Source organism: Gadus chalcogrammus, chromosome 2 (genome assembly GCF_026213295.1).
Source record: "Gadus chalcogrammus isolate NIFS_2021 chromosome 2, NIFS_Gcha_1.0, whole genome shotgun sequence".
Lineage (NCBI taxonomy): Eukaryota > Metazoa > Chordata > Actinopteri > Gadiformes > Gadidae > Gadus > Gadus chalcogrammus.
Window position 1 is genome coordinate 7,245,636 of NC_079413.1, and position 25,000 is coordinate 7,270,635.

At 46.0% G+C, this 25,000-nt stretch overlaps 1 protein-coding gene across 1 annotated transcript in view; it reads right to left on the reverse strand.

The window, feature by feature from the left end:
* baiap3 (BAI1 associated protein 3) overlaps positions 1 to 25,000 on the reverse strand; it is a 41,291-nt gene that overhangs the window by 103 nt on the left and 16,188 nt on the right. The window contains exons 6-34 of the mRNA XM_056578458.1: positions 23,613 to 23,672; positions 22,543 to 22,609; positions 21,967 to 22,180; positions 21,608 to 21,652; positions 20,927 to 21,004; positions 19,896 to 20,001; positions 19,689 to 19,796; positions 19,458 to 19,550; positions 18,744 to 18,847; positions 18,051 to 18,168; positions 17,109 to 17,233; positions 15,596 to 15,686; positions 15,455 to 15,511; positions 15,151 to 15,248; positions 14,960 to 15,011; positions 14,084 to 14,235; positions 13,685 to 13,808; positions 11,874 to 12,014; positions 11,148 to 11,243; positions 8,253 to 8,468; positions 5,688 to 5,756; positions 5,485 to 5,564; positions 4,876 to 4,984; positions 3,984 to 4,055; positions 3,780 to 3,863; positions 3,200 to 3,320; positions 2,960 to 3,083; positions 1,859 to 2,064; positions 1 to 1,238 (exon numbers count right to left, since the gene is read on the reverse strand). The exon at positions 1 to 1,238 is cut by the window's left edge and continues 103 nt beyond it. Of these exons, the coding sequence (XP_056434433.1) occupies positions 1,135 to 1,238; positions 1,859 to 2,064; positions 2,960 to 3,083; positions 3,200 to 3,320; positions 3,780 to 3,863; positions 3,984 to 4,055; positions 4,876 to 4,984; positions 5,485 to 5,564; positions 5,688 to 5,756; positions 8,253 to 8,468; positions 11,148 to 11,243; positions 11,874 to 12,014; positions 13,685 to 13,808; positions 14,084 to 14,235; positions 14,960 to 15,011; positions 15,151 to 15,248; positions 15,455 to 15,511; positions 15,596 to 15,686; positions 17,109 to 17,233; positions 18,051 to 18,168; positions 18,744 to 18,847; positions 19,458 to 19,550; positions 19,689 to 19,796; positions 19,896 to 20,001; positions 20,927 to 21,004; positions 21,608 to 21,652; positions 21,967 to 22,180; positions 22,543 to 22,609; positions 23,613 to 23,672 (3,114 nt within the window). The 3' untranslated portion in view covers positions 1 to 1,134. The remainder of the gene's footprint in view (positions 1,239 to 1,858; positions 2,065 to 2,959; positions 3,084 to 3,199; positions 3,321 to 3,779; positions 3,864 to 3,983; positions 4,056 to 4,875; positions 4,985 to 5,484; positions 5,565 to 5,687; positions 5,757 to 8,252; positions 8,469 to 11,147; positions 11,244 to 11,873; positions 12,015 to 13,684; positions 13,809 to 14,083; positions 14,236 to 14,959; positions 15,012 to 15,150; positions 15,249 to 15,454; positions 15,512 to 15,595; positions 15,687 to 17,108; positions 17,234 to 18,050; positions 18,169 to 18,743; positions 18,848 to 19,457; positions 19,551 to 19,688; positions 19,797 to 19,895; positions 20,002 to 20,926; positions 21,005 to 21,607; positions 21,653 to 21,966; positions 22,181 to 22,542; positions 22,610 to 23,612; positions 23,673 to 25,000) is intronic.

The window sequence follows — 25,000 nt, forward strand, 5'->3', positions numbered from 1 at the left end:
GCTACTTTGTCTGGAAAGCAAGAGAAGCCATGGTTTCTTGTGAGCTTGAGAAATGTATGTTGTGCTTTCAACAAAATAGCTAGCAGGTAATCATGTGTTTATAATGAATTATGGTAATCATGTTTCACTTGTAAACATAAGGAAATATCTACTTTCAAGAAGCCGTGTGTGTAAAATCCTTAATCAGTTTATACTGCATTTCAATGGTGTGTAAGCATTTCCAATGCTCACATGCCTTATCGTATCAAACCATCATGTTATGTCCAGTGAAAGGACAAAATTATAATAAACCGATTACCCATGTGCTCTCTGGCATTCTCAAAAGAAGCTTCTACAGCAAACAAATGTCTTTGTTGCTATCCCTTTAAGCTGCTACACAGGCTTGTCATCTTGAATGAGATCCATGGCCTTCCACTCCAGCCACTTCAGCTTTTAGAGCAGCTTTCAAAATAATGACAATCCATCCTTTAGTATTGTGATTAACAAAGGGCAAAGAAAACACCTCTGATTTCTCCTGCAAAAACACCCTGCTATATCGTTATTCTCTAGGAATCCGTTTACTAAGATCGTCTGAGTGGGTCAATACTGGGTCAGTTAGTTCCTGTGCAACTTCAGAAATGTGTTTTTGTAACAGTGTCTTCACAACTCATGAACGCGTATGAGGTATAGATTCAATACTCACTGAGACTAATACTGTTCCATGTAAGCTACTGCCACAAAATAGTTAAATCTATTATATCAAAGATTGTACAAACGACAGAGATAACCATGAACTCTTTACAAAAAGAAAATAGAGTAGTTAGCAACATTCAGTATCAACTAGTCATTAGATTCTCGAATATAGTTTGAAGCCGAGACGCACAGTGACGGGATGCGACACTTCCACACTCTCCGGAGAACGGTGACCACCTCAGCGCCTCCCTTCTTTTGCTTCTTGCGCGGTGGTCATTTTGGCATAATCATGACTGCACGTACGATAGATTTTGATAAGAAACGGAAAACAAAGAAAAACGTCATATATTGCATACGTGATACAACAAAGTACAAAAGCACGTGGTCACAAAATGCGGTCGGAGCAGCAAGCCGTGCTGCAGAGGAGAGCCACGGGAGCGACCCGCCGCCTCCCCCTTCCCCTTACTCCTCGTCCATGGACTTCTCGATCTCCTTCAGCCGGCGGACCAACTCCTGTGCCTCCCTGTCTCCAGTGCGTGCCTCCAGCATCCTCATGATTGGCTTCTCTGGATGAGAAGGGGGGGGGGGGGGGGGGAGAAGCAATGATTGAAGATTCGACGAAGGATTGAGAACCCCCTCCTTTCTTCGTTTGAGTCTAAAGCCCAAAGTATATGGGGGGTGAATTCCGCTCCATACTTGTAGAGCGATCGGAGATTTAACTATAATCGTATGGTTATAACGGTGCATGAATTCAATTTGTCTTCTTTCGCTAGCTTGGGAAAAAACAAAAGATTATTTGGCACAGAAACGTTTTAAAACAATAGCTACTGTCTGCCCCCCGAGACGGCTCCCATATATGTATTGTACAAGTCCGTTTTTGATAAAGTATGTGCTTATTTTTGCTGCCTTTATGGACAGGACAGTCTAGACAGACAGCAAAGAGAGGGAAATAACACATTGCCGAGGACACCGCAGGTCAGAATCAAACCTGGGGTCACAAAAAGGCGCATTGCCTATACCTCAGTTGATCCACGAGCCCACATAATAAGGACAATAATAATAAAAAAAACAATCAATCAATTAATTTATGTAGCTCCTTTCTGTGCGCTTGAAGACACTTTACATCACATTAAAAGACTAAAGACTAAAAAACTAAACTAAATATGAATCAATGTGGTGGCGGTACCGCTGGGCTTGTTGCGGGAGAGGTGCAGGATGACCGGCTGGACGCTCTTGCCGGTCGCCGATGCGTTGGGTCGCCCCGGCCAGCAGAAGTCACTGAGGGGGGCCAAGGCTTCCCCGGCGAAGTCGTTGGTTGAGAGCCAGTCGTAGTCCATGACGGTGAAGGTCAGACATGCAAACCTGTGTCTGTACTGCTCGGGACTCACTTGGCTGGAGGGGGGTGGGGTGGGGTAGTGGTGGTGGGGGGGGGGGGGGGGGGGATCGCAAATCACAAAGGAAGAGGAAATGGGATAAAAAACGTTGACAAGTGCTTCAGGGTCATTCTTTATCGATAGGCTGTCAAAACGTTCCCCTAGTGGAGGTGCTTTCAGATCGACTGCCTCTCTGCTCCTCACCACTGCTTAAAGGTCCCATGACATGCTACCAGGTGTGTGTGAGATTAGCTGTTACAAGCCGTTTTGAATATCTGCCCCTTATGACACCACAAATGGACGCGTCCACCTAGATGTGTGACGGATAGATGAGCAACGTTTGCTACAGTCCACTGGGTAGGCTGGTAGATTGATCGATCCAGCCCACATCTAGGTGGACACGTCCACTTCTGATGTTATAATGGGCAGATCTAAATAACACATTTGGTCAAATAAACAGCAACATCCTATTGAGCAGATGAGAGAGAGAGAGAGAGAGAGAGAGAGAGAGAGAGAACAAAATAGCGACAGAGAGAGAATGCAATAAAGAGAGAGAGAGAATGCAATAAAGAGAGAGAGAGAGAGAGAGAGAGAGAGAGAGAGAGAGAGAGAGAGAGAGAAAAAAATAGCGACAGAGAGAGAATGCAATAAAGAGAGAGAGAGAATGCAATAAAGAGAGAGAGAGAGAGAGAGAGAGAGAGAGAGAGAGAGAGAGAGAGAGAGAGAGAGAGAGAGAGAGAGAGAGAGAATGCAATAGAGAGAGAAAGAGAATGATGGAGAGAGAGTGAGAGAGAACACAATAGAGACAGAGAGAGAGCGAGAGCGAGAGCGAGAGAGAAAATATCTAAATACCAAATTTGGTCAAATAAACATTGTTATTGTGCAGACGACAGGGGAACGGAAACGGAGCTCACAAGTGGAACAGTTCGTCGAAGACCGGGTGCAGGGTCTTCAGTTTGACCTGCGTGCGCTGGCTCTTCGCCAGAGGGAACAGGTGGTGGGGACACAGCTCCACGATGACAAACGGGTCGCTCAGACCTGGCGCACAAAGAGTGTCTGGTTATGAACCAGGACCGAACGAGGGTACCGTCTGAACGGCCTCTGAAGGACTCAAGCAACATATTCTACAAATAAAACTAAAAATGGTTCCAAACCGTTGGCGTCCAGGGCGATGATGTCAGCGGCGTGGAGGATCTCCACTGTGAGACGCTGCTCCGGGGCGTCATAGTAACACTTGACACTGATTCGGCCGAAGCGCGTGTGCTTCAGAGTCCTCTGAAAAGGGTCGACGGGATTGTGATTATTATTGTCCAAAATGGCTGCTCTTTAAGTACCATGTCCGTAGATTACAGTGGCACGGCAGTTACAAAAGCATTTTGTCCAGATGAAACTGACAGCTATCAGTTCTCTATTTATAGGTAGGGAGTGGGCGTTTTGTTCAAGGGTGTCTCCAAGCATAGAGTATTGTGTGAGAACCCCAGAACCGTTTGGCTTGGGAGGCATCCTAAACACTAGGCCACCCTGCTCAATCCATGCCAATTAATGCCAGAGCCATGGTTAGATTTTATTTTTCAAGCAAGATGTACCTACCTGTCGACTGCCATTGGTAAATTTGAGTACTACCTGGTCATAAGGGGAGAATAAGGGGAGACTCTTGCAGCTCAGAGCTCAAGCACAGGGCTTTCGCATGGATCGATGCTGGTTTGGCCCAGGGCGATATCAGCACTAGGTTACCTGCTGGGAGATCTTCTCCAGGAAGTACTGCTCAATCAACTCAGAGGACGAGCACTTGTTCATTTTCAGCTCCTCTTCCAGGACCTGGGAGAAAAAGCAGATGAGAAAGCCGGTGAAGGACAAATACAAATAAGAGGAAAAATCAACGACAACCTAAACCCACATCGCACGTTTTTTCCATGGGAAAGATAATTTGTCACTTACCTTGTGGTCTGAGTTCTTCATGTCCTCTATTGTGAGGCCATTTCCCTCGGCGTGGAAGAACTGCAGCAGGGTCTGCATGCAGGGCACATTGGAATAACAATAACTATAATCATATTCATGATAAAGAACGGAAAAAACAGAACTGTGTTTGCGAAGAACGGCAGAAAAACAACTTAGCAGTCCATGGCCTTTTATTTTACATTTTGTGTCCGTCTCGTTTTTTCTGAATTCTAGCAATCAGGCTAACAGGATGAAACCCCATGCAGCCTAATGGGATAATCATGTGCCAAAGCAGAGGGCCCAGCCCGCCCACGGAGAACACTGCCAATATCCATGAAGTGCTGTTTTCCCCCACCTTGATGGATGCATTTGCCTGACAGGACCCCAACCAACAGGCATGTCTTTGCCAGGACTCCGGGGAGAAAATATTTTAATTTATCTTTTCTTTATTTAGTACATTCGATTTAGGTTGGCCAGGGAATAATGATGAGCCTTTCAGTACAGAGTTCACACATATAAATATATATCTCACCTCCCTAGCGCTCTCATTTTCTCTCACTTTCTACAGTATGTTACAAAACCTCTCTCTCTCTCTCTCTCTCTCTCTCTCTCTCCCTCTCTCCCTCCCTCCCTCTCCCTCCCTCCCTCTCCCTCCCTCTCCCTCCTAAGGAGACCCTGGTATCCAAGGAGACTCACAGGAAGATCAGATGCATGTCATTAAGGAGCAGGTAAGGAGTGATTTATTAAGAGATTTTCCTATAGAATATATTTATCCAAAGGAACCCATTGTTTCTGGATACAAGTCGGGGAGCAGGTTAGGGAGGTCAGGCAGCTATTTGGCTGGGCAAGACATTGAGATCCTCGGGAGAGCTGCGCCCCGGTTGGTGCTGACCTCCACGGTGTACTGGAAGCGGTTGTAGAACTCCTCCTGCACTCCTCTGTTCTCCGCCACCGTGTCCAGGATCATCTGGAGGAGAAGGCTCCACATGCTCTGAAGAACCCTGGGCCGGGAACACACAACACACACACACCATCAGACACACACCTGGTTCCTCACAGCCCTGACAGTCTCCTTATTATATACATCCTTATTATAGTGATTTATTCAATATTTTATCATTTAACTAATTCACCGGCTTTTGATATACGATATATTTGATCCATTCTAATCCATATATTGTACTTCATTGGATGTTTTTTTGTTCCTTTCCTGTACTCTACTCCTTCCAACCGGCTGCTCTGACCCCGCTTCACATAAGTGATCAGAGTGGAGGAGATAATTATGTGTTAAAATTTCTCTGCAAAGATGTCACAAGGGGTTAATTATGATTAATCCTTAGAATACAAAGAGAAGGGAAGACGAGGGGGGAGGGGAGAAGAGGAAAGGAGAGGAGAGGAGAGGAGAGGAGAGGAGAGGAGAGGAGAGGAGAGGAGAGGAGAGGAGAGGAGAGGAGGGGAGGGGAGGGGAGGGGAGGGGAGGAGGAGGATCAGGGATAATTACCTTGTCAGATTCTCCTTTACGAGTGACTCGGTAAAGATGACCATGGTGTCGTTTAAGTACTTCATGAGAGGAGCCACTGCCTGGAAGAGAAGGTTGGTGGTTGAATAGAGGCGGGGGGGGGGGGGGGGGGGGGGGTATGAGGAGGAAGCAGAAAATGGAGGGCTTGGAAAAATGGAGGACTCCACCGTGATCAAGACCATTACCTCGTCGTTGTTGATGGAGTCCGGGGACAGGCTGATGTGCTGGATGTACCGGCGTAGCTCCGGGAGCATCTGGGAGAAAAATGTCAGTTATGAAAGTAACTGTAATTCAAAAGACCATATGGAGAGCGACTTTCTGAAGCGTGGTTTGGCGCCCTGGGCGGGCGTCAGTCCTCAACACTCTTGGAGCCGTGTAGGTAATGGAGGTAGCCCGGTACACAGAGTGATAACATCTTGTGTGTGCCTTCAACCGATTGGATCCGACCGTTGAAACGGAAGCAGACGTGTATTTACTACTACAGGGGGATTATTCATGTTATGCGTTGTAAGGTGTAATGTTGCCCGAGGCACAGACACGCAGATCCGATACATAATTATTCCACTGATTATATGTAATTATGAATAACATCGCACATCTTAATCATGAAACAACGGCGCTTTCGAACGGCTTTCCTCTCCCCGACTGAAAACAATTCCACTCAGATACTACTACTATTATGATGACTAGGATTACGATAACAAGTATAGCAGAATGCAATGATTCAAAGTATTAATATGAGGAAGTGATCGTCATTGTTATGTGCTGTAATGTTCTTGACCTGGTCTCTCTCTTTATAAAAATATGGTTTAATTGACCTGTTTATACAGACCTTCCTAATAAAATATACGGAAAATACGGAAAACAAAACACTAAAACATTTTAGTTGAAATGAAACACAATATAGTGAGTTACAAAGTAGGTCTAGTGCTGTGGATTGATCCTGGTCAAAATCTCAACTTAAATGCCCACAAGTTTTAAAAACATAGGATGAGACTCAAATTGGCCTCGATAGGTTCAGTACTAGTTGATAATAGTTACCCTTATTGACATTTATGGGTAACCAGTGTAGAATGTTGGTGAATTTTAGTGTATCTCCGTGTTCACATTTCTTAGTCTAGGAACAGGCCAGTGCCTCTCCTACCGATATAAGGTGTTATTTCCAACATTCCGCCATTTGTGATGTCCGAACAAGGATGAACCAACCCGGTCATCTTGGACATAGCCAGGGCCATATACCTTATCAAGGGAGACACTGCATCTGTTATTTTGTTATTCACGCTTTATTTCCTATAATACTCGCCCCAAACCATTGGTTCGGTGGGAAGAGGGATCGACGGCCAAGGAGCACGTGGGGAGACTGCTCCTCACCACCTACACTAAGACTGTTCCACCTAAGTCTGTACCTGTTCTGTATTACGTCCTCGAATAAACCATCTTTTCGACCCTCTGATCCAACCTGTCCAGTTCTCTTGATTTCCACCTCAAGAATTACTACTACGACGAAAGAATACACAACGCAGAGTCTATACCAACAGTTTAGAAATAAGCTGAAATCTAACACCAGGTAGCGTCAATCATATATTTAACCTATATCCCTGCTCCCAAGTATGATTGTAATGGGTGACAGCAATACAGTATAGCCACATCCCTAAATGTATGTATATATATTTTTTTTAACGTCTACCAGAAAATGTATTTTCTAATGTTGAAAGTGGGACTTTCCCTGAAAGGAGAACCAAACTCCAAACTCCATTGGTTTGAATTGAACCGCTCTGTGTCTCGGTTAAACACATGCTACTGCTTGCACTACTTTGTCTGATGTGGTTGCCTGGTCCCTTGCTGATTAGGTGACGAGGTGTCACACTGGCCTCCGCTTATTGAAACCGACTCGACCGTTTTTGACAGAGGCGTCGCTCATTTCGCTCATTAGTTGCTCGCTCGTTTTAGGGAACGGTTGCAGTAGACTAGTGAAGACAACACATTAACCATTGACGGAGCTTTGACACACATATGTTAAACACATGCCTACCTTCCTCATGTTAACGTTGGGTGCTACACACTTCCTATGACAGCTCTGCGACAAGGGTCCATGCTCTACGCGTGTTACCGTCACCAGTTGATTCTACTACCTAAACATTGGTACGTACAAGGAGCAGACCCATAACTAGTCTCCAGTGACACCTGCTGTGTTTGTCCTACGATAACCCCTGTGTTTGATGATGACCCCTATGTTCGCCCTACAATGACCCCTGTGTTTGTCGTACGATGACCCCTGTCTTTGTCCTACAATGACCCCTGTTCTTGTCCTACGATGACCCCTGTTCTTGTCCTACGGTGACCCCTGTGTTTGTCCTACGGTGACCCCTGTGTTTGTCCTACGATGACCCCTGTCTTTGTCCTACGATGACCCCTGTCTTTGTCCTACGGTGACCCCTGTGTTTGTCCTACGGTGACCCCTGTGTTTGTCCTACGATGACCCCTGTCTTTGTCCTACGATGACCCCTGTCTTTGTCCTACGGTGACCCCTGTGTTTGTCCTACGGTGACCCCTGTCTTGGTCCTACGGTGACCCCTGTCTTTGTCCTACGATGACCCCTGTCTTTGTCCTATGGTGACCCCTGTGTTTGTCCTACGGTGACCCCTGTGTTTGTCCTACGGTGACCCCTGTGTTTGTCCTACGGTGACCCCTGTCTTTGTCCTACGGTGACCCCTGTCTTTGTCCTACGGTGACCCCTGTCTTTGTCCTACCTTGTCGGTGAGCAGGGTGATGAGCCGCTGGGCCTCCCTCTGCAGGTCCAGGTCCATGTTGTACAGCTGCCCGTTCAGCGCCTTGTACACCTGCTCCTTGCCCTCCGCCCCGCACGACTCCTCCATGGCCCGCTCCACCACCTGCCACTCCAGGTCCCGGGGCAGGTGGCCCAGGAAGAGACGCACCCGCTCCATGTTGTTCAGGGCGATGCACAGCTAGCAGAGAGGGGTGGAGAGGGGGCGAGAGAGGGAGAGAGAGGGAGAGAGGGAGACCCCTCCCCAGGTGGGTGCAGCAGCAGAGGAGAGGTGGAAGAGTGGAAGGCAGTAGGGGGGAGGGGGGGGGGGGGGGGGGAAGGTAGAAGGAGGCAAGGGGACAAAAAGCAGTGAAGAAAAAACAAAGGAGGAAGGAAGGAAGTCTACGCAGAGTCTGAGTTGGAGGGGAGCATAAGGAGTGCAGATGTATAGCCGGGGGTTATTATGCTGTGAGGTGCAATGGCTTGCGAGAGCAGTCTCTCGGTTACGATTTGGTGATTTGTTGGTGTAATGTCAGGCTTCAGTATTCAATATTAAAGTGATACTTCACCGGTGGAGATATGAAGGTTATATGAGGTCAATAATTCTATGTATTATAAATGTGCAGAAAAAATTGAAATTGGTTCAACCTAGCCTGAGAAAGGGCAGAACGTGTCTCTCTAGCTCAAAAGTAAGAAATCCTCCAACTCCCACAGTGCATTGCGCCCGCTGCACTGCCCGCCTGTTTCCGTTTGGAGGGGGAAGGACCCATGGTCCTGGCGCGATTGGTAGCGCATATTAAACTTTGTGTAAACATATCCCTGTGATACGTTGACTAGTTCGACTTCTGCTCTTGTTTTTTCAAACGCATTTTTGCATTTTACTGTAAAGCATAAAAACATTAGCTAATTACAGTAGCTCAGCATATCAAGTATTTGTACTCAACCTTTTCTCCCAAGTTGAAATAAATGTTTATCTTATACAGTAGGCTTACTTTAGTATAGCAACACTTGGGTTAGGCCTAGTAAACAAATCACAACAACCAACATGAATTTGAAGGTTTATTCAGGAAAAAATACAACGTGGATGGTGCGTTTCCAGTTCACTTTCTGGGTCCAGAAATATGTATCCAATACCCAACTGTTCAGATGAGGCGTAAAGCCTGGTTGAGAGGTTACAAACATGGCCCCGTCCTCCCCAGATTCAGCCATTTAGTGTCTGAATCTGTGTTAGTGTGTCTGAGTTAGTGTCTATAGGCGAACAGAGCAAACCGGCGCGCTCCGGCTCCTCGTCCTCGGCAGCAGACGAGGCTTGTTCAGCTGCAGCCGCAGTAGCCTCCTCCTCTATTTGTTTCAATTCTTCCTGGGTGTATTCTGGCTCGTACAAATAGCCCTGAATGTCCGAATCCAGCTATAGATTTTCAAAAATCCACTTGGGCTGTTTCCCGTTGCAAATTTGTTCTCTAGCTAAACGGTGAACAAACATGGCGGAAATTGTTTACATCTCGTACGCAAGCTCCCGCCCCGCCTCGTTCCTTATAGGTGGGCTCACAAATTTGGGGAACCAGTGGTTTGTAGTCCTCGGCCCTTCTAGCAGGCAAGCAAAGTTTTACTGAGATTACGTCAAACGCGTCATTTGACATCTTCTCAGGAGAAAATTAGATCAGGAAAGCTGGTCCAAGGGAAGACTGGGTTAGAATTATTTATTATTTATACTCATCATCAACATCAATATCTAAACTTTAGCCACCTTCCAACGTCAGATAATAATCTAATGAAAGGGCCGTTGGTCGGAATCCTTCCGCCATTGCAGTTTTTAGTGTAGTTTGTGCTTCATCAAAGTCTGAAACGTCCGTAGCTCCGTTCATCTGCACCGTCGCCTAACTGCCGCCGTAACGCAAGTGTGCATAATGGGTCACTGGCTGGGCCACGGAAGTGTTGGGAAATCGATCACCCGCTTGGCTACGTAGCCAGGAGGGGAATTGGCTTGAAGGGAATAATGGCTGAAATTGCGCTGCTAGGTTATTTTGTTTATGTTTTATGTTTGGGTCTCGCGTTTTTAAGAAACCGCTAAGTTGGTTACCGTGGAGATACCATTATTACTATAGCATGCGTTTGGAGTTGATGGTTGAATATACCATGGATTAGACACTGCCTCCGCCTCGTATTTGAGAACACTACATTGGAAGACAAGATTGACAAAAGTCTAAAAGGAAAGACTGAAATTCCGTAAGACTCCAATGGGTTTCATGGAATGTCGTTCCCTGATGTAAAAATGCACACCTTGATAACCCTTCATAATAAGAAGTTAATTACTAATATTCATTAATCTCAAAAAAAGTGATGCACGCCTCACAACTTAATACCTAAACTATGTGCACTTTCAATTACACAAATGCGAGGGTTAATTTATTATGAATGATTTATTCATGTTTTGATGTTTGTTATGCTTCTGACTGTGATGTGCAAAGGTTTCGGGAACACGGCCTTTGGGTCAATCGCCATCTAGTCTGCATCAGGGAGATGGAGACGACGATGAGTATAATGTTAATAAAAAAAGGGTAATTTATAGGCCTTTCACACACGCACCGTAAGTCTGGCATTCTCTGAATAATAATACCAAGTTGGGGCTGTATGTGTGAACGCAAATGTCTGAATCCAACCCTCCGGAGTTTACCCAGAGTTTTTCCCCAACCACGTCGGTGCACACACACACACTTACACATATGCATAAACACACATGCGCACACACACATAGACACAAACAACCACACACACACACACACACACACACACACACACACACACACACACACACACACACACACACACACACACACACACACACACACAATGTCTGGTGGGGTCCTCCCAGGGGCAGTACCTGCACAGTGAGGCTCTTGTGGTCACGCCCCTGCTGGTTCCTCTCTATCTTGCGCGTGATCATCTCAGAGTAACACACCGCCTCACTGCAGAAGTTCTGCAGAAACACATGCGAAAACTCAGATCAGACGTAATTACCAACAAAATCACAAGCCCTCAATTTTCTGTCTGAAAAACAGGAATTTATGATTGTTTTCATTTGAAGAGGCTTTTAAAAGAGCGTGTGCAGGTCCCTGCATGCAGCTGTGTTTTGCTAGACTTGTGTGTCTAAATGGATTTTACTAGTATTTGTGCGTGTGTGTGTGTGTGTGTGTGTGTGTGTGTGTGTGTGTGTGTGTGTTTTCAAATGTATCTTTGTGTGTGTCTGCTGTCAGAGTGTGTAACCGGGTGTAATTGGTATGACCCTAACCATGTATCTTTAAGGTTTTTCGCGGCATGTGGCTGTGTGTTACTGTACGAGTGTACACGTGTGTGTGTGTGTGTGTGTGTGTGTGTGTGTGTGTGTGTGTGTGTGTGTGTGTGTGTGTGTGTGTGTGTGTGTGTGTGTGTGTGTGTGTGTGTGTGTGTGTGTGTTTGTGTTTGCACGCGTGAGACAGTCTATCTACGAACATACATATCATGTTTTGCTTTTGAGGAGGTGCACGTCTGAATGTGTGCATCTGTGCGTGTTCGTGCGTGTGTGTGTACATGGTTGTTTGCGGGTGCGCGCGGAGGGGGGGGGGCTCACATCCGTCAGGCGGGTGACAAAGATGAAGGCTCCTGCCGAGTCGGGCCAGGCCAGCTGGGACCAGATCTCCCGGACCTGGCTGAAGCAGGCCGTCACCTCCTCCGCCGAGCTGCTGTGTTTGTCCTGCAGAATGGGCTCCAGCTGCCCGCCGACACAACCACCAAGGCAGTGAGCGGCTCCATACATTATGTACATATTTTACAATTTACACTCAACACTTGACACTTTATAATTTATCATTTGTATTGCTTATTCCTTCGGTTTGTTGTTTTTTTGTTCTGTTTGTCTTGTCTCGTACTTTAGCATTTAGTTTATCATTAACCTCAGCGTACATTTTTGTTTGCATTAGAACTTTGTATTTTTATTGTAGTGTATTGTATTTTTTTTATCCTGTCTAATCTAATATACCACTCCCATTCTAGCTATAGGGCTTGCACATCGTGACATCACAACGTGATGATCCTTGTATTGCTAGATATGAAGTTGGCCGGGATATTTTTTATGTTCATTTAAAAAAGATAATCCCATGAGGCATTGTGATGTGCAAGTTTTATGCAGTATAAAGGCTTGGTGTACTCTATTAAAGTGATTTTCATGCACCTTTTTTGTCTCATGTTCCCCCACAGCCCCGTCAGTATGGCTAAAGGATTGACAGCAAACCAGAAATGTCTTCCTTTGAACCAATGCTGTACTTGTGTATGATGTAATAATAATTTAGCATATTTAATCCAACACCATTATTAATACATTAGAGGCTTTGAGGCATTTGAAATTAAAGAAGCTGGGACCAACTTCAATTTCTGTTCCCCTATTTTACCACCGGGTGCAATGTGGGTAGCCGTTACAAGCCATTTCACCACCTACCCTCTAGTGACTTGGACATGGAAGAGTCCACCCTCATGTACGATAGCTTGATCAAGCTACCAGTATACCCACTGGACTGTAGACCTGTAGACTGATCTATTCGTCATACATCTGGGTTGACATCACACCTGGTGGTAAAATGGGGGGTCCTTTAAAGGTGCTCACTGTTCAATTTAAGAGCCGACTATCCGAGTGTAATTTGCGGGAAATTGCAGAGCCATCCGTCAGCCATTAAGTGAGTAAAATGTGCTGTGAGATTATCTGTTTCTAGTTTACTGCGCTTGCCTCTGTAATGAGACCGTTTCGATTCTAGACCACTTGAGATGGTGCCGATGTTTTTGGGTTGCTGCGCTTTAAACTCGTGCACTATTCTGCTCTCTTCAGCTCTCTCTCTTTCCAACTATCGATATCCTACCTACAGAAGCTTGGATTGTACTGTATATACCAATATGAGTATTTGACAGTGTCTTTTATGTTCTGTAGGTTTTAACAAAGCATGAATCATTAATCAAATCAAACCTTTACAACTATTTCCTGGAACCTGCGCATGCATCCCTCTAGGGCACCCCGGTTCCATAACTCACGCCAGGAGTAACTACTCTGCACCCACACAGAGACATCTCCTACATTAGCCACTACTCTGTATCTATAGCTACACAGAGACACAGAGACATCCCCTACCTTATCCACTGCTCTGTATCTATAGATACACAGAGAAACACAGAGACATCTCCTACCTAGTCCGCTGCTCTGTGTGTGTATAGCTCCACAGAGAAACACAGAGACAGCCCCCACCTAGTCCACTGTTCTGTGTGCATAGCTACACAGAGACACACGGAGACATCACCTACCTTGTCCACTGCACTGTATGTATAAAGAAACACAGAGACGTCCCCTACCTTGTCCACTGCCCTGTATGTATAAAGCAACACAGAGACGTCCCCTACCTTGTCCATGTCCACTGCACGACGGATCCTATCGCTTGACCGCTCATGGACGATCTGCAGCCACTTGTGGATGGAGGACTTGAACCAGTTATGGAAGCCGGTCAGGGCTAGCATTTTAGCATCCCTGTTTGAAACAAAAAAGCAGTTTTTCCCGTTTTGTGATCAGTTTGATGATAGTGCTACCTTCCCCGTACGACAATTACCCAACGGCCTACAAAAATAAAACCATATCCCGGTGGACTGAATCAAATATTACACAAAAGATGTAGTAATAAACCTCCACTACATTTCTGTGAGTGTCATGTGCCGACTGCCAATGAGCATCACGACTTTCCGGCTTTACTCCCTCTCTGTAGCGGACGTTTAGGAAACGGAGCGGCACGCTGACGCAGGGCTCACTTGAGAGGCAGGAACTCCCGGTAGCCCTTGAGTATCTTGAGGGAGATGAAGAGCTCGAAGATGGTCTCCCCCATGCTCTGAGTCAGCTTGGAGTTCTCCTGCTCCAGGGTGCCACACACCCGCTCCATGGCGATGTTCACGTCGTCCGCGACCTGCAGGGGAGGGGGGGGGGTCAGACAGCCGGCTGGTTCAGATGCCAAGTCGGATTCAGAGGGTTGTGCTTTATGTCGCTGATGGGTAATTCTTATCTCGGCGCATGAGCCACGAGCAGTCCTGGAAGACGAAGGTCAAATGAGAGCTGTGCTACAAAATTGTTTCTAAAATATGAGGGTACAAGTGTGTTGTGTATTGAAGAACGTACGGGGAGAAAATAATGCATTGGTTTAGGATTTTATCCTCTCATAACGTTAACGGTGGAGGTGTGCATTGAAATAGTACAACTCAATGCGTTTCGGAATCCAGAGCTATAAATAGCTATGTATGGAACTAACACTATTATCCACGCCGATGGCATTAATGACACATTTGTTCTGATTCCTAGCGCTGCTGTGACCAGCTGTGTTCCCAAACTTTGTGCTTTTGATTGTTCTAAGCCTCACTTATCAAACGCTTGGGATAAAAGTGTCAGCTGTAAATGAATGGGAAAGTGAAGGTTTAATTTGTTCTTGAAGGAGCACTTACTGAGAGTATACTGTATATATATATATATATAGCCATGCATAGCCTCACAGACACAAACGCAGGGAGTCTCACAGTCGGATGAATATTTGATTTGATTATCGACGGAGCAAAAAAACAACAAAACAACAAAAGCAACGCGCCAGAGTTTGTTATTTCTGAACGACATAACGTTGCTGTTGTTTCTAACACCCCTACCAGTTTCTCCAACTGCCGGTACGAAACGCTGAAGAAGTCCACCTTCACGGCACTGTGTGGGTCCAAGTGTCCGGTGGGTGACAAAAACAAACACAGACAACACTTTTTTTAAATGTCAACCGGTCCATCCGTATGCGGTTAGGATCGATCGAGCTGCAATGCGGTGGACATTGATTGGCTAACGGATTGACCTGTGGAAGAGCTTGTTGTAGGTGTGGTGAGCCTTCTGCGCGTCCGCACACACCGCATCCAACACATGGACCAGCCTCTTCAGCTGCTCCTCTAGAGACTGGGGGACACACGCATGCAGAGCAGACACAGAACACGATAGCACGATGATCCAATGGCTAACGTAGTAGAAGGAAGGAGAGTGTGAGACTATGAGAGTGTATAAGGGAGTGGTCATTTTCAGGCTGTTAGACTTGTTCAGGGTTCAGGTTTTTAGGAGACAAAATAACAGAGTTAAGCGTTCTTCTTTTTATATAATAAACTCACCCCTTCTTCTGGTTTGTATTGTGAGATAATATTTTCGTACCACTCCGCTGTACCTTTCTGTTCAAAAAAATGGACGGGAAAACTTGTAAGGAAACGTAGATAAGCCCACCTCAATATGTGTTCCGTCTCGTTGACTTTTACCTTAACAACGGTGGTGATGTCCATGTGCAGTTCATTTCGAAGCGGGCATACCGTCTTAAATGCCTGCATGCTCTGCATGTAGCCAACGCCCCTAAACACACACAAATAGCGCGCACACACACACACACACACACACACACACACACACACACACACACACACACACACACACACACACACACACACACACACACACACACACACACACAAACACATACACACAAAGAAAAAGTATTTTTTTTTCAGTGGCGGGAGAATACATTTCTTTAGATGTCACCCGTAGTTTCTTGTAAGTGCATGTGAGTGTGCAACGTGACTTTGAACTGAAATGTCTTTCATGCGGCAAACGCGATCCTCATTCTAAACATCCCCTAAATAATGTCTTTGGATTTCTTTGGCACTCACACAGTGAGCAATTGGAGCTTCGAGGAGCTTCCCTGGAGCTTGTGGTTTACACTTTCCAATTGACTCCTCCATAGAGTCGGATAGACTCACTGTTTGTAGTCCAAGTTTCTATGCAAGGGAAAGGTTGAGTGTATTTCTGGCATGAAATCACAGGCATGTGTGATGACACCAAGTCTACTGTGGTGAAAGCTAGGGGTGGTTTACTTTTTTATCAACAACAATCATGTTTTCATGAATACCTTTCTATTGAAGATTTTACAGCTAGCTTTCATTCAGAGAGACTGGATTGTTTTCTTCTTCTATAATAGCTCACATAAGATGAAGCTAAGGGGGGAGAGCCTAACTTGCTCAAAGATGTCTAAAAGTAGTCTGCAGACACTGGGTTTTTAACCCAGATCTAAATCTCTGCAGATAACTGTGTTGGACATTGTGTGTGATGAGTCAGAAATGCACGGTTGGCCTGTTTTGTGTTGAACTGACTTTTGAACTTTGTACCTCCCTCATTTACCCGGCTCCACTGGTCTTAACCAATGGGTCTTTCAGGGGGGAAACCTGAAACCGCCTGTGAGATATAGTATATAAAAACGAGTTGGTCTGCAAAGTACTTCTTTAGTCTCAGATAAATAAGATAAATAAGATAAATAAAATCATTCTCTTTCTTAAATCGGTTCCTTAAAGTAGGCAATTATTTAAGAACCTTTCATTTCATATTTTTGGGAATTCCTGAGAGACACAATAAATCAATGAAATTGATGAAGTAAATCTATTATCTGTTGTCGTCACAGGCCTGTAATAAGCCCGTCCAATAATCAAATTTGGGAAAGATCAATAAAATGATTGAAGGGTTTACCTACCTACCGTGTTCCAGCCCATCCACGCTGAGCACATGATAGGAGTCTTCACCAAGGCAAGGCAGATCTATTGCTAAAGTTAGCGAGCGAGTCTGGTGTATCTGGTGTATTTATAGCTGTGTAGGGAGGCCTGAAGTGAGGTGTGTTATTTTTTCGGGGTTGATACCTTTTAAAATGAAGCTTTCCCTGTCTGGTTTCTCCAAATTGCCAAGCCTTAAACCCACTAGAGACCACTTTTCTGCCCGTTTAAGTTTTACCTGAGCATGAGCTCGAAGCGTGTGATGGCCGCCGGGCTGGTGCAGGGGAACACCTGCCGCATGTTCTTCATCAGACACAGACAGTGCTCCGTGTACAGCCTGAAGCTGTCTGACAGCTGACGCTCCTGCAGGAGGAGGAGCAGGAGGAGGAGGAGGACAAAGACGAGGAGGGAAATGTAGAAGAGGAGGAGGAGGATGGTGAGCAGGAGGAAGAGCAGGGGGAGGAGCAGGAGGAGGAGGAGGAGGAGCAGGAAGAGGAGGAGGAGGAAAATGGAGAAGAGGAGAAGGATGGCGAGGAGAAGGAAGAGAAAGGGGAGGAGCAGGAGGAGTTTGAGGTAGAGGAAGAGACGGCGGGAATGAGGAGAAGCGGGAGGAGGTCGAGGAGGGAGATGAAAGGGGAGGAGGAGAAGGAGGAGGATGGGGAGGAGAGGCAGGAAGAGGAGGAGAAGGATGATGGGGAGGTAGAGGAGGAGCAGGGGGAGGAGTTGAAGGAGGAAGAGGAGGATGAAGAGGAAGAGGAAGAGCAGGGCGAGTATAAGGAGCAAGAGGAGGTGGAGGAGGGGGAAGAAGGTGAGGAATCGAAGGAGAAGGATCGGGAGGAGAGGCATGAATAGTGGGAGGAAGGTGATGAGGAGGGGGAGGAGGAGGATGAGGAAGAACGAGGAGGAAGAGGAGGAGGAGCAGAAGGAGAATGAAGAAAACCACCAGTTATAGCTTCAGACAAGACAGCCGCATTGAGACGTTTTTGCAGGGTGCCGGAAAAACTGTGACGGATGTCAACCAGGAGGAGATAATAAGATGAGGATGAGAGGTTGGCGATTTGCTGGCAGTAACCCTCTGGCGTGGGGTCTGTGGTGTGTGTGTGTGTGTGTGTGTGTGTGTGTGTGTGTGTGTGTGTGTGTGTGTGTGTGTGTGTGTGTGTGTGTGTGTGTGTGAACTCACCAGGTCCCCTCGCACAGCGGGGGGGTCCCAGTCGGCGTCGATGGCCCGCAGGAGGCGCAGCAGCAGGGAGTAGCAGAGCCTCTGGCCGCGGTGGTGGCTGCTGTAGCACTGCCAGCGGCTGGCGGGGAGGGGGGCGGGACCAGACACAACATGTCTTACTGCACAGCTACCTGCTCCTCACCCTCTGAGCGAGCGCACGCGTGCGCGCGCGCGTGCGTGCGTGCGTGCGTGCGTGCGTGCGTGCGTGCGTGCGTGCGTGCGTGCGTGCGTGTAGGTGTAGGTGTGTAGCCAGGTGTAGTATGGTGTCTCTGTACTATAGGTATGTGTCTCTACAGCTTTTACTGGATTATTCTGTCTGTATGTGTGTGTGTGTGTGTGTGTGTGTGTGTGTGTGTGTGTGTGTGTGTGTGTGTGTGTGTGTGTGTGTGTGTGTGTGTGTGTGTGTGTGTGTGTGTGTCTACTGTGTGGCCTCTGCAGCTGTACAACACTACATTATCTACCACCGTGCGTGTGGTATGTTTGTAGCATTTCAAGTAGTGTATTTCACAGCAGAGTGGGATAGTGTCATTTCATCCACCCAATAAAGCTGCTGCTCGGTGTGTGTGTGTGTGTGTGTGTGTGTGTGTGTGTGTGTGTGTGTGTGTGTGTGTGTGTGTGTGTGTGTGTGTGTGTGTGTGCTATGCTAAGGCTTACATAATGGCCTGCTGCAGAGGGGAGAGGTCGGTCTGCACAGCGTGGTGTGTGAGCAGGGTCCAGGCGGGGGGGCTCACCAGTCCGTTCCAGTTATAGGGCTCTCTCTGAAAGACCACGGCACATAATGAGGCTCATCACGACGCAATGGGTGTACTGGTAATGAGGTGTACTCGCGCTGTAAGAGACTGCATGTGTCCGAGGTAGGATTTAAGGGCTGTAATATGAGTTGTTTTTTTCCAGTGGGCAATGTCACAGAGATTCGTCAGCTATTAGCGAGTGAAGTGCTCTGTGAGGATTTCTGTTCTGGGTGACTTACTCTGTGTCAATGAGCCAATTTATATTTATTTTTTGACCGCTCCCGGACCATTTCTGTTCCATCGGCATCCCTTTCCTGATTGGTGCAATCGAATACATCCTGCTTGTCAATCACATTAGCGTTCAAAGCCTTAGCCTCCTAGCTCCACCACAGGTGGGTGGATGCAACCCTTCTCAATGGTGGAGTAACGGAGGGAGGGAGCAGAGAGGGAGGGGGGCATTTGGCTAGTTGCTTAAATTATAAATTTGCTCTCTGCTTTCTCTTAATGACTCTCCAATCGTGCCTACAGCAGCTGGAGGCTAATGAAACCTCGGCTACTAACCCAGACACTATCACCAGAGACCAAACCAAGGACATGGTGCTGTTGTTGTGTGGTGGATGTTGTTGTTGTTACTTACCTTTACATTGGCATGCTCATACTCCAGAATCTGGGTCAGTAACTTCTTGTGAATGGCCACGTTGGTCTCCCTCTTTGTCAAGGTTGTGTCCCTCTGGAAAAATATTTTTTTTGCAGATATTTAGAGCGCAATTCAGCTCCTACCTCCATCTTCTTTTAACATGAAATGTCTAACATGTCTGTACGCATGTATGTCCATACGGAAGATCTATACCCGGCAGAATGTGCAAACCTGATTGGTGAAGAGCTTCATGATGAGGTGGCACTCTCCTTGAACCTTAGACGCACTCGATCGGGGCTCGAGCTTGAACCACTTGTCAAAGCCGTTCACGGGTAATTCCTGTAAAGGAACAACAACAACAGCAACAATAACTTTAGGTGATCTTTGTCGCTCGATGCTTCAGTTCATGGAGCCGTTGCCGTGGCGTTGGGGACTCACGTTCAGGGGCATGTTGATACACCCCAGGAAGTCGTCGGCGTTCTCCTCGGAGCCCGACGACGCCGATCCGTTGGCGCGCACCGATTTGGCGATTTGTTTGAAATACCTGATTACAAGAAGAAATAAGAAAATAAGGACATCCGGGTGCGTGGAAGGGGTCATGACCTCACCGTATGGACAACCAACAGTGTGGCTTTATTATTTGATTTTTTATGTTTGTTATTATATACTAACCGATCGGAAGATGGGTACGTACAAGGAAAAATGTACATTGCTAATATGGCGATATTTCTTTTTTATTAAGAACATTTTAATTGTGTTAGGGTTATTGTGAATTTTCCATTCTATATATAGAGAATGTGGCCACATTCTGATAACTAATGTCAGGAAGTCTGGGTTGGAATATCAAGGGTGTGAGAGTTGAAAGGAGACTAAGGAGGAGATCAAATGTCACGTTACTATGGGAACGTGCAGTGCCTGAGCTGGGGACCTTAACTGCTACTTCATCTCTGGGTAAGAAAACACAGTCTGTAATCAATCTGAACATGTATATAAGCATAATGTAACCTGCTGGGTTACTTCTGGTCTTAGATCCTTGTTAAAATCCTTGAAAAAAAATAAAACTGTATTTGCCCCCCCCCCCCCGCCACAGACACACACACAAACATACATTGTGAGGATCAAGGTTGTGTTAGCTGTTCCACCTCTTTCAGTGATTTCTATGGGATACAAATCCCAGTCTCCAGTTGCAGAGTATTTTGGCCCCCATTTTTTAACTCAGGTAATGTGGATTATCAAGGGACTTAACGGAGCAAAGTCTGAATGAAATTGGCCGCGGTGGTGTGATGTAAATATATTATTTTTGAACAAGTCAGCTGGGTAGACACTAATTAATCCTCACTGCTGGAAAGAGCGAGAATACTTTGAAGAAAAGAGGGAAGGCATTAAAAAAGCTACATGTAACCTTTTAGAAAAAATGTATGCTCAATGGTAGAACGGAAAACAGAAACCAAATGGCGTTTCGGTTCTACCTGCCCATCCCTCGGAGGCCGCTGACTTCGTTGAGCTTTTTGCAGGCCTCAGCCACGGAGACGTCATCGTCGTGGTCCCTTCAGAAAGAACCAACAACAAGATCACTTATGACACATTACCTTCAGTTCACCGCTGTGTGATTTATTGGGCCGTTTCGTTATTGTCCGACCCTTACTTTCCTTCCCCCCCTCAAGGTTGTCCAATGAAAATAAATTCTCGTCGAATCCACACTATACGTTTTTATTTAGTTTCCCGGTTTTGAAATAACAACCATGTTCAATAAGGGGCCGTGAGATGTTATCCCAGCCTAAGACAGATAGAGATTTAGTCTACGATAGCTAGGGGGGAAAGAAGTAAGCCTTACATTGCTCCTTATGAGCGACATCAGTTCTAATTCCAGTCATGCCCCCGAACAACGGGGTATGCAGGACACGGCAGAAGGCTTTACCGAGGATAGGGCTCTGTGGAAGATGGGCTTTAAACAATACATTCTGGTGCCTCAATGAGCGGGAGAAATGACAGCAAGTCAGGGATTAAGGAGCAATCAGCAGGTGAGTGTCTGCCCACGCCGTCGTAAATAAAGCCCCGAGTTGTCCACCGGGAGAGCAAGCAAACCAGAGTGGAAATCGAGTCTTGCGTAAGGATGAGGGACGTGTTGTTTATTCGTAATGACCACTGACCATATATCGAGATGCAGCAGATCGTTGTGGACGTCATCGATGTCACTGTTAACCGCAAGAGGGAAAAGACAGGAGGTTAAAAACATCTCAAGCCACATGCTTTTGCTGGGTAATACAAACACGGAAAAAACCTGAATTCAGTGCTCGACTATATAAGAAGAGACGGACTACATCAATCACAGACGAGAAATGACACCGTCACAGTATAACGTTCATGACAACACATGGATCATTTCCTCACCAACAGACAAACTGCTTATGACCGGTCCCTCCCCCCCCAGGAGGGGCTAAACTGCTTCTGCCCCTGCTTATGAACGGTCCCCACTAGAAAGTGGAGGAGGCGGCGTTAGGGTACTCACAAGACGAAGTGCGCGTCCCAGACCGGGTTGAGGGTCTCGGGTTTGACCTCGGTCACCTGGATGCACGTGGCCGCCAGCACCTCCTTGGTGCTGGCTCGCTTCTCCAGCTTCTCCTTCCTCTTCCTGAAGCTGAACTTCCTCTCCTTCTTCTCCTCGGGCTCCCTAGGGCTCTGGCCCAGCAGAAGTCCCAGCATGCAATAGGGGTCGCTGTAGCCTGAGCGAGCCATAGGGGCCGTCATGAAACAGAAAAGGTAATAAGGGTAGGCTGAGGCTCCCCTGCCCAATCATCACTGAGTGAATTAATCATTTATTTCCTGGTATAGTCCTGCTAACCTAATTGAACTCAAAATGGGACTCATAATTGGACCATTGAAAGGTCAAATGTTGAGTTATACGTTGTGTTCTAATGTTCTTGTGTTTCGCTCTTTAAAGGCTGATTCCCCGGTGATTGTTTTGCTCTTGGATTGCATCGTAGGACAAACACAGCTGTTGCTCATAACACTAATTACGAGTCTGCTGCGAGGGACACGGGTCGGAGACTTCAGATAATGTACTGAATAAAAGAGAAGGACTTACCGTTTGCATCTTTGGCCATGAGATTCTTGGCTTTAATGACAGACACCCTCAGAGAGAAAGAAGCTCGCTGTGAAGCAAATGTACACAATGCAGAGTTCAACAATCGGCTTGTTCTTTGTAACGACCACTGTTGAGCAAGTACCTGTTATGCTACGTTAACACACTGTTTGAGGGTCCCACCACTTAAAGGGACAGTGAACCTAAATAGTTTGTAACACGGCAATGTCTTATTGTCCTCAACATAGTAATCTTTGCCATGTTGTCACTTTTGTCATAAGGCCGTCATTTAGAGGAATTGTTTAAAAGCCTATGTTTTGCTAGTCTTCGCCGACTACAAACTAAAGTCGCATTAATTACAGCATGAAGGGAAAAATTATGCCTTGGAACTTTGCTGTCGCGAAAGAACAAAGGGACACGGCAGAAGCGTGTGTGTGTGTGTGTGTGTGTGTGGAACTCCCTCTGTGCATCGGTTGATGTTGATGGGGCGAGAGGGTTAAGCTCGCTGACACACACAACACTGCTCATTATAACACTCATACACAACGATGGTGCTCGCAGAAACTAAGCATCGCAAATTTGCTGTGGGTCGTAACCATGGGGATAACACGTCCAACCTCCTTCCTAGAATTCTGATTATCAAAAAAAACGGAAGTGGGGGGGCCCACTTCCAAGTTTGTTAAAAAAGCAGCAGGAAACAATACAAATGTATGAAAGGTTGTTCTGAGAACTGGTAATATAATATTATTCATAATCATAGTACTAACGATAATAGTTATCATCGTAAAATCTTGATAATAATAATCATGCACTCCCACGATGACAACTGGGGCACTGGTCTCCTCCCACTGGCCTCCTTGTATATTTAAATATGACATCACCATCACCACATTCTCCTGACTTCTATATGAACCTAGGTTTATTGTGGATACAATACAACTCTAAAACATAGGAACGTGAAGTTGATCAGTCCACAATGTTAACCTGAGTCCGCTGCCACTTCATGTTTGAGCAATGTTCTAGGAAATGTTTGCTAAAGCTATAAAAACTAAGTTAGCCCAGCAGTCGCTCACCTTGGACTCGTGGACCTTCTGGAGAATGATGTCGTGCTCCTCCTCACCAATATCAAAGACCTTGAAGTGATCCCGGCACACAGGCAAAGAGATATTACAAGGTAAAACACAGTGTGGGTTTATCACAAACAGTGAGATATAGGGCCCTATCTTGCATCCGGCGCAATTTACTTAATCACTGGCGCATGTGTCGTTGCTAGTTTGCAACTGGCGCAGATCGGCTTTTCCTTCATGCGCCACGCGTCGGTAAATTAGGGAATGATCTTGCGCCCCAAGGGAAATAACAGCTGATACATGGGTAATAAGTTGTATTTTTAAATCAATGCATCTGCAAACACCGTACAGCAAACACATATTTTCTTGACACAGACATCGTGCACATGCCCATAACTTCTATGATTGATGAGTATTTGATCGTGAGAAAACATTGTTTTACCGCGAGTGAGTGTTAAAAAGAATGAATGAATGCGGGCGCGCGTGTGTGTATGTGTAACACACACACGCGCGCGCGGGCCCGCGTGTGTGCGTCCATCTGTTTAAACACACGCAAACTAAACACGTAACGCATAATACAGTCCATGGCAATGTATATTAACGTGGGGACACATGCATATTAGGAATACAAGTCGATAACGATAATGCATACAATACTGATAAGAAACTATTTTTATAATGTATTGCGCATATCATTAAATAGAACCACAGTTACCGCATATCATATGTTATATCATAAACGTTTTCTTTGCCAAAATTTATTTGAGGACTCAGTATTTCTGAAGTTGTGGAAGAAAACCTTATTCCATGTGTGAATTAGGCCATATTATTTGGTCATAAACTGAGCCATTTGCAATTTGAAATTCATGTGCATCTGTCTCATCGGAGACTGCAGACGCGCTGTCAAAATATCAACTCGTCAGAATCAAATGCGCTCATGGTTCCTAAAGGGGATGGGAGCTGGCACTCTCATTGGTTTGTTGCACGTTACGCCCAAACCACACCCACGGGTAATTAGGCTACTTCAGACCAACCCTTTTTAGATATGCGCCGGGCGCAAGAGTCATTTTTCGCGCAGGTAAACTAGCGACATTGCCTTAGAACCGCCCACAAAGCTACTTGCGCTTGGCGCTTCTCACTTGCGTTTCAGACCATTAAAATAGGGCCCATAGTGTGTAATGTGTCTCATGTTTTGTATTGTATTGCTTTGTCAGTGTTTTACCCTCCTATACCTTTTTTTTTACATTTAATTTGTACTTCTCATATTGTGTGAATGAATGTATTTAAAAAAAAAATTGAGGTTCTTTGCATTTTGGATTATTCTTTTAAAAATCAATTTTATTGTTTTGCCCTTTTGCTGCTGTGAAGCCCATATTTCCTGACTGGGATCAGTC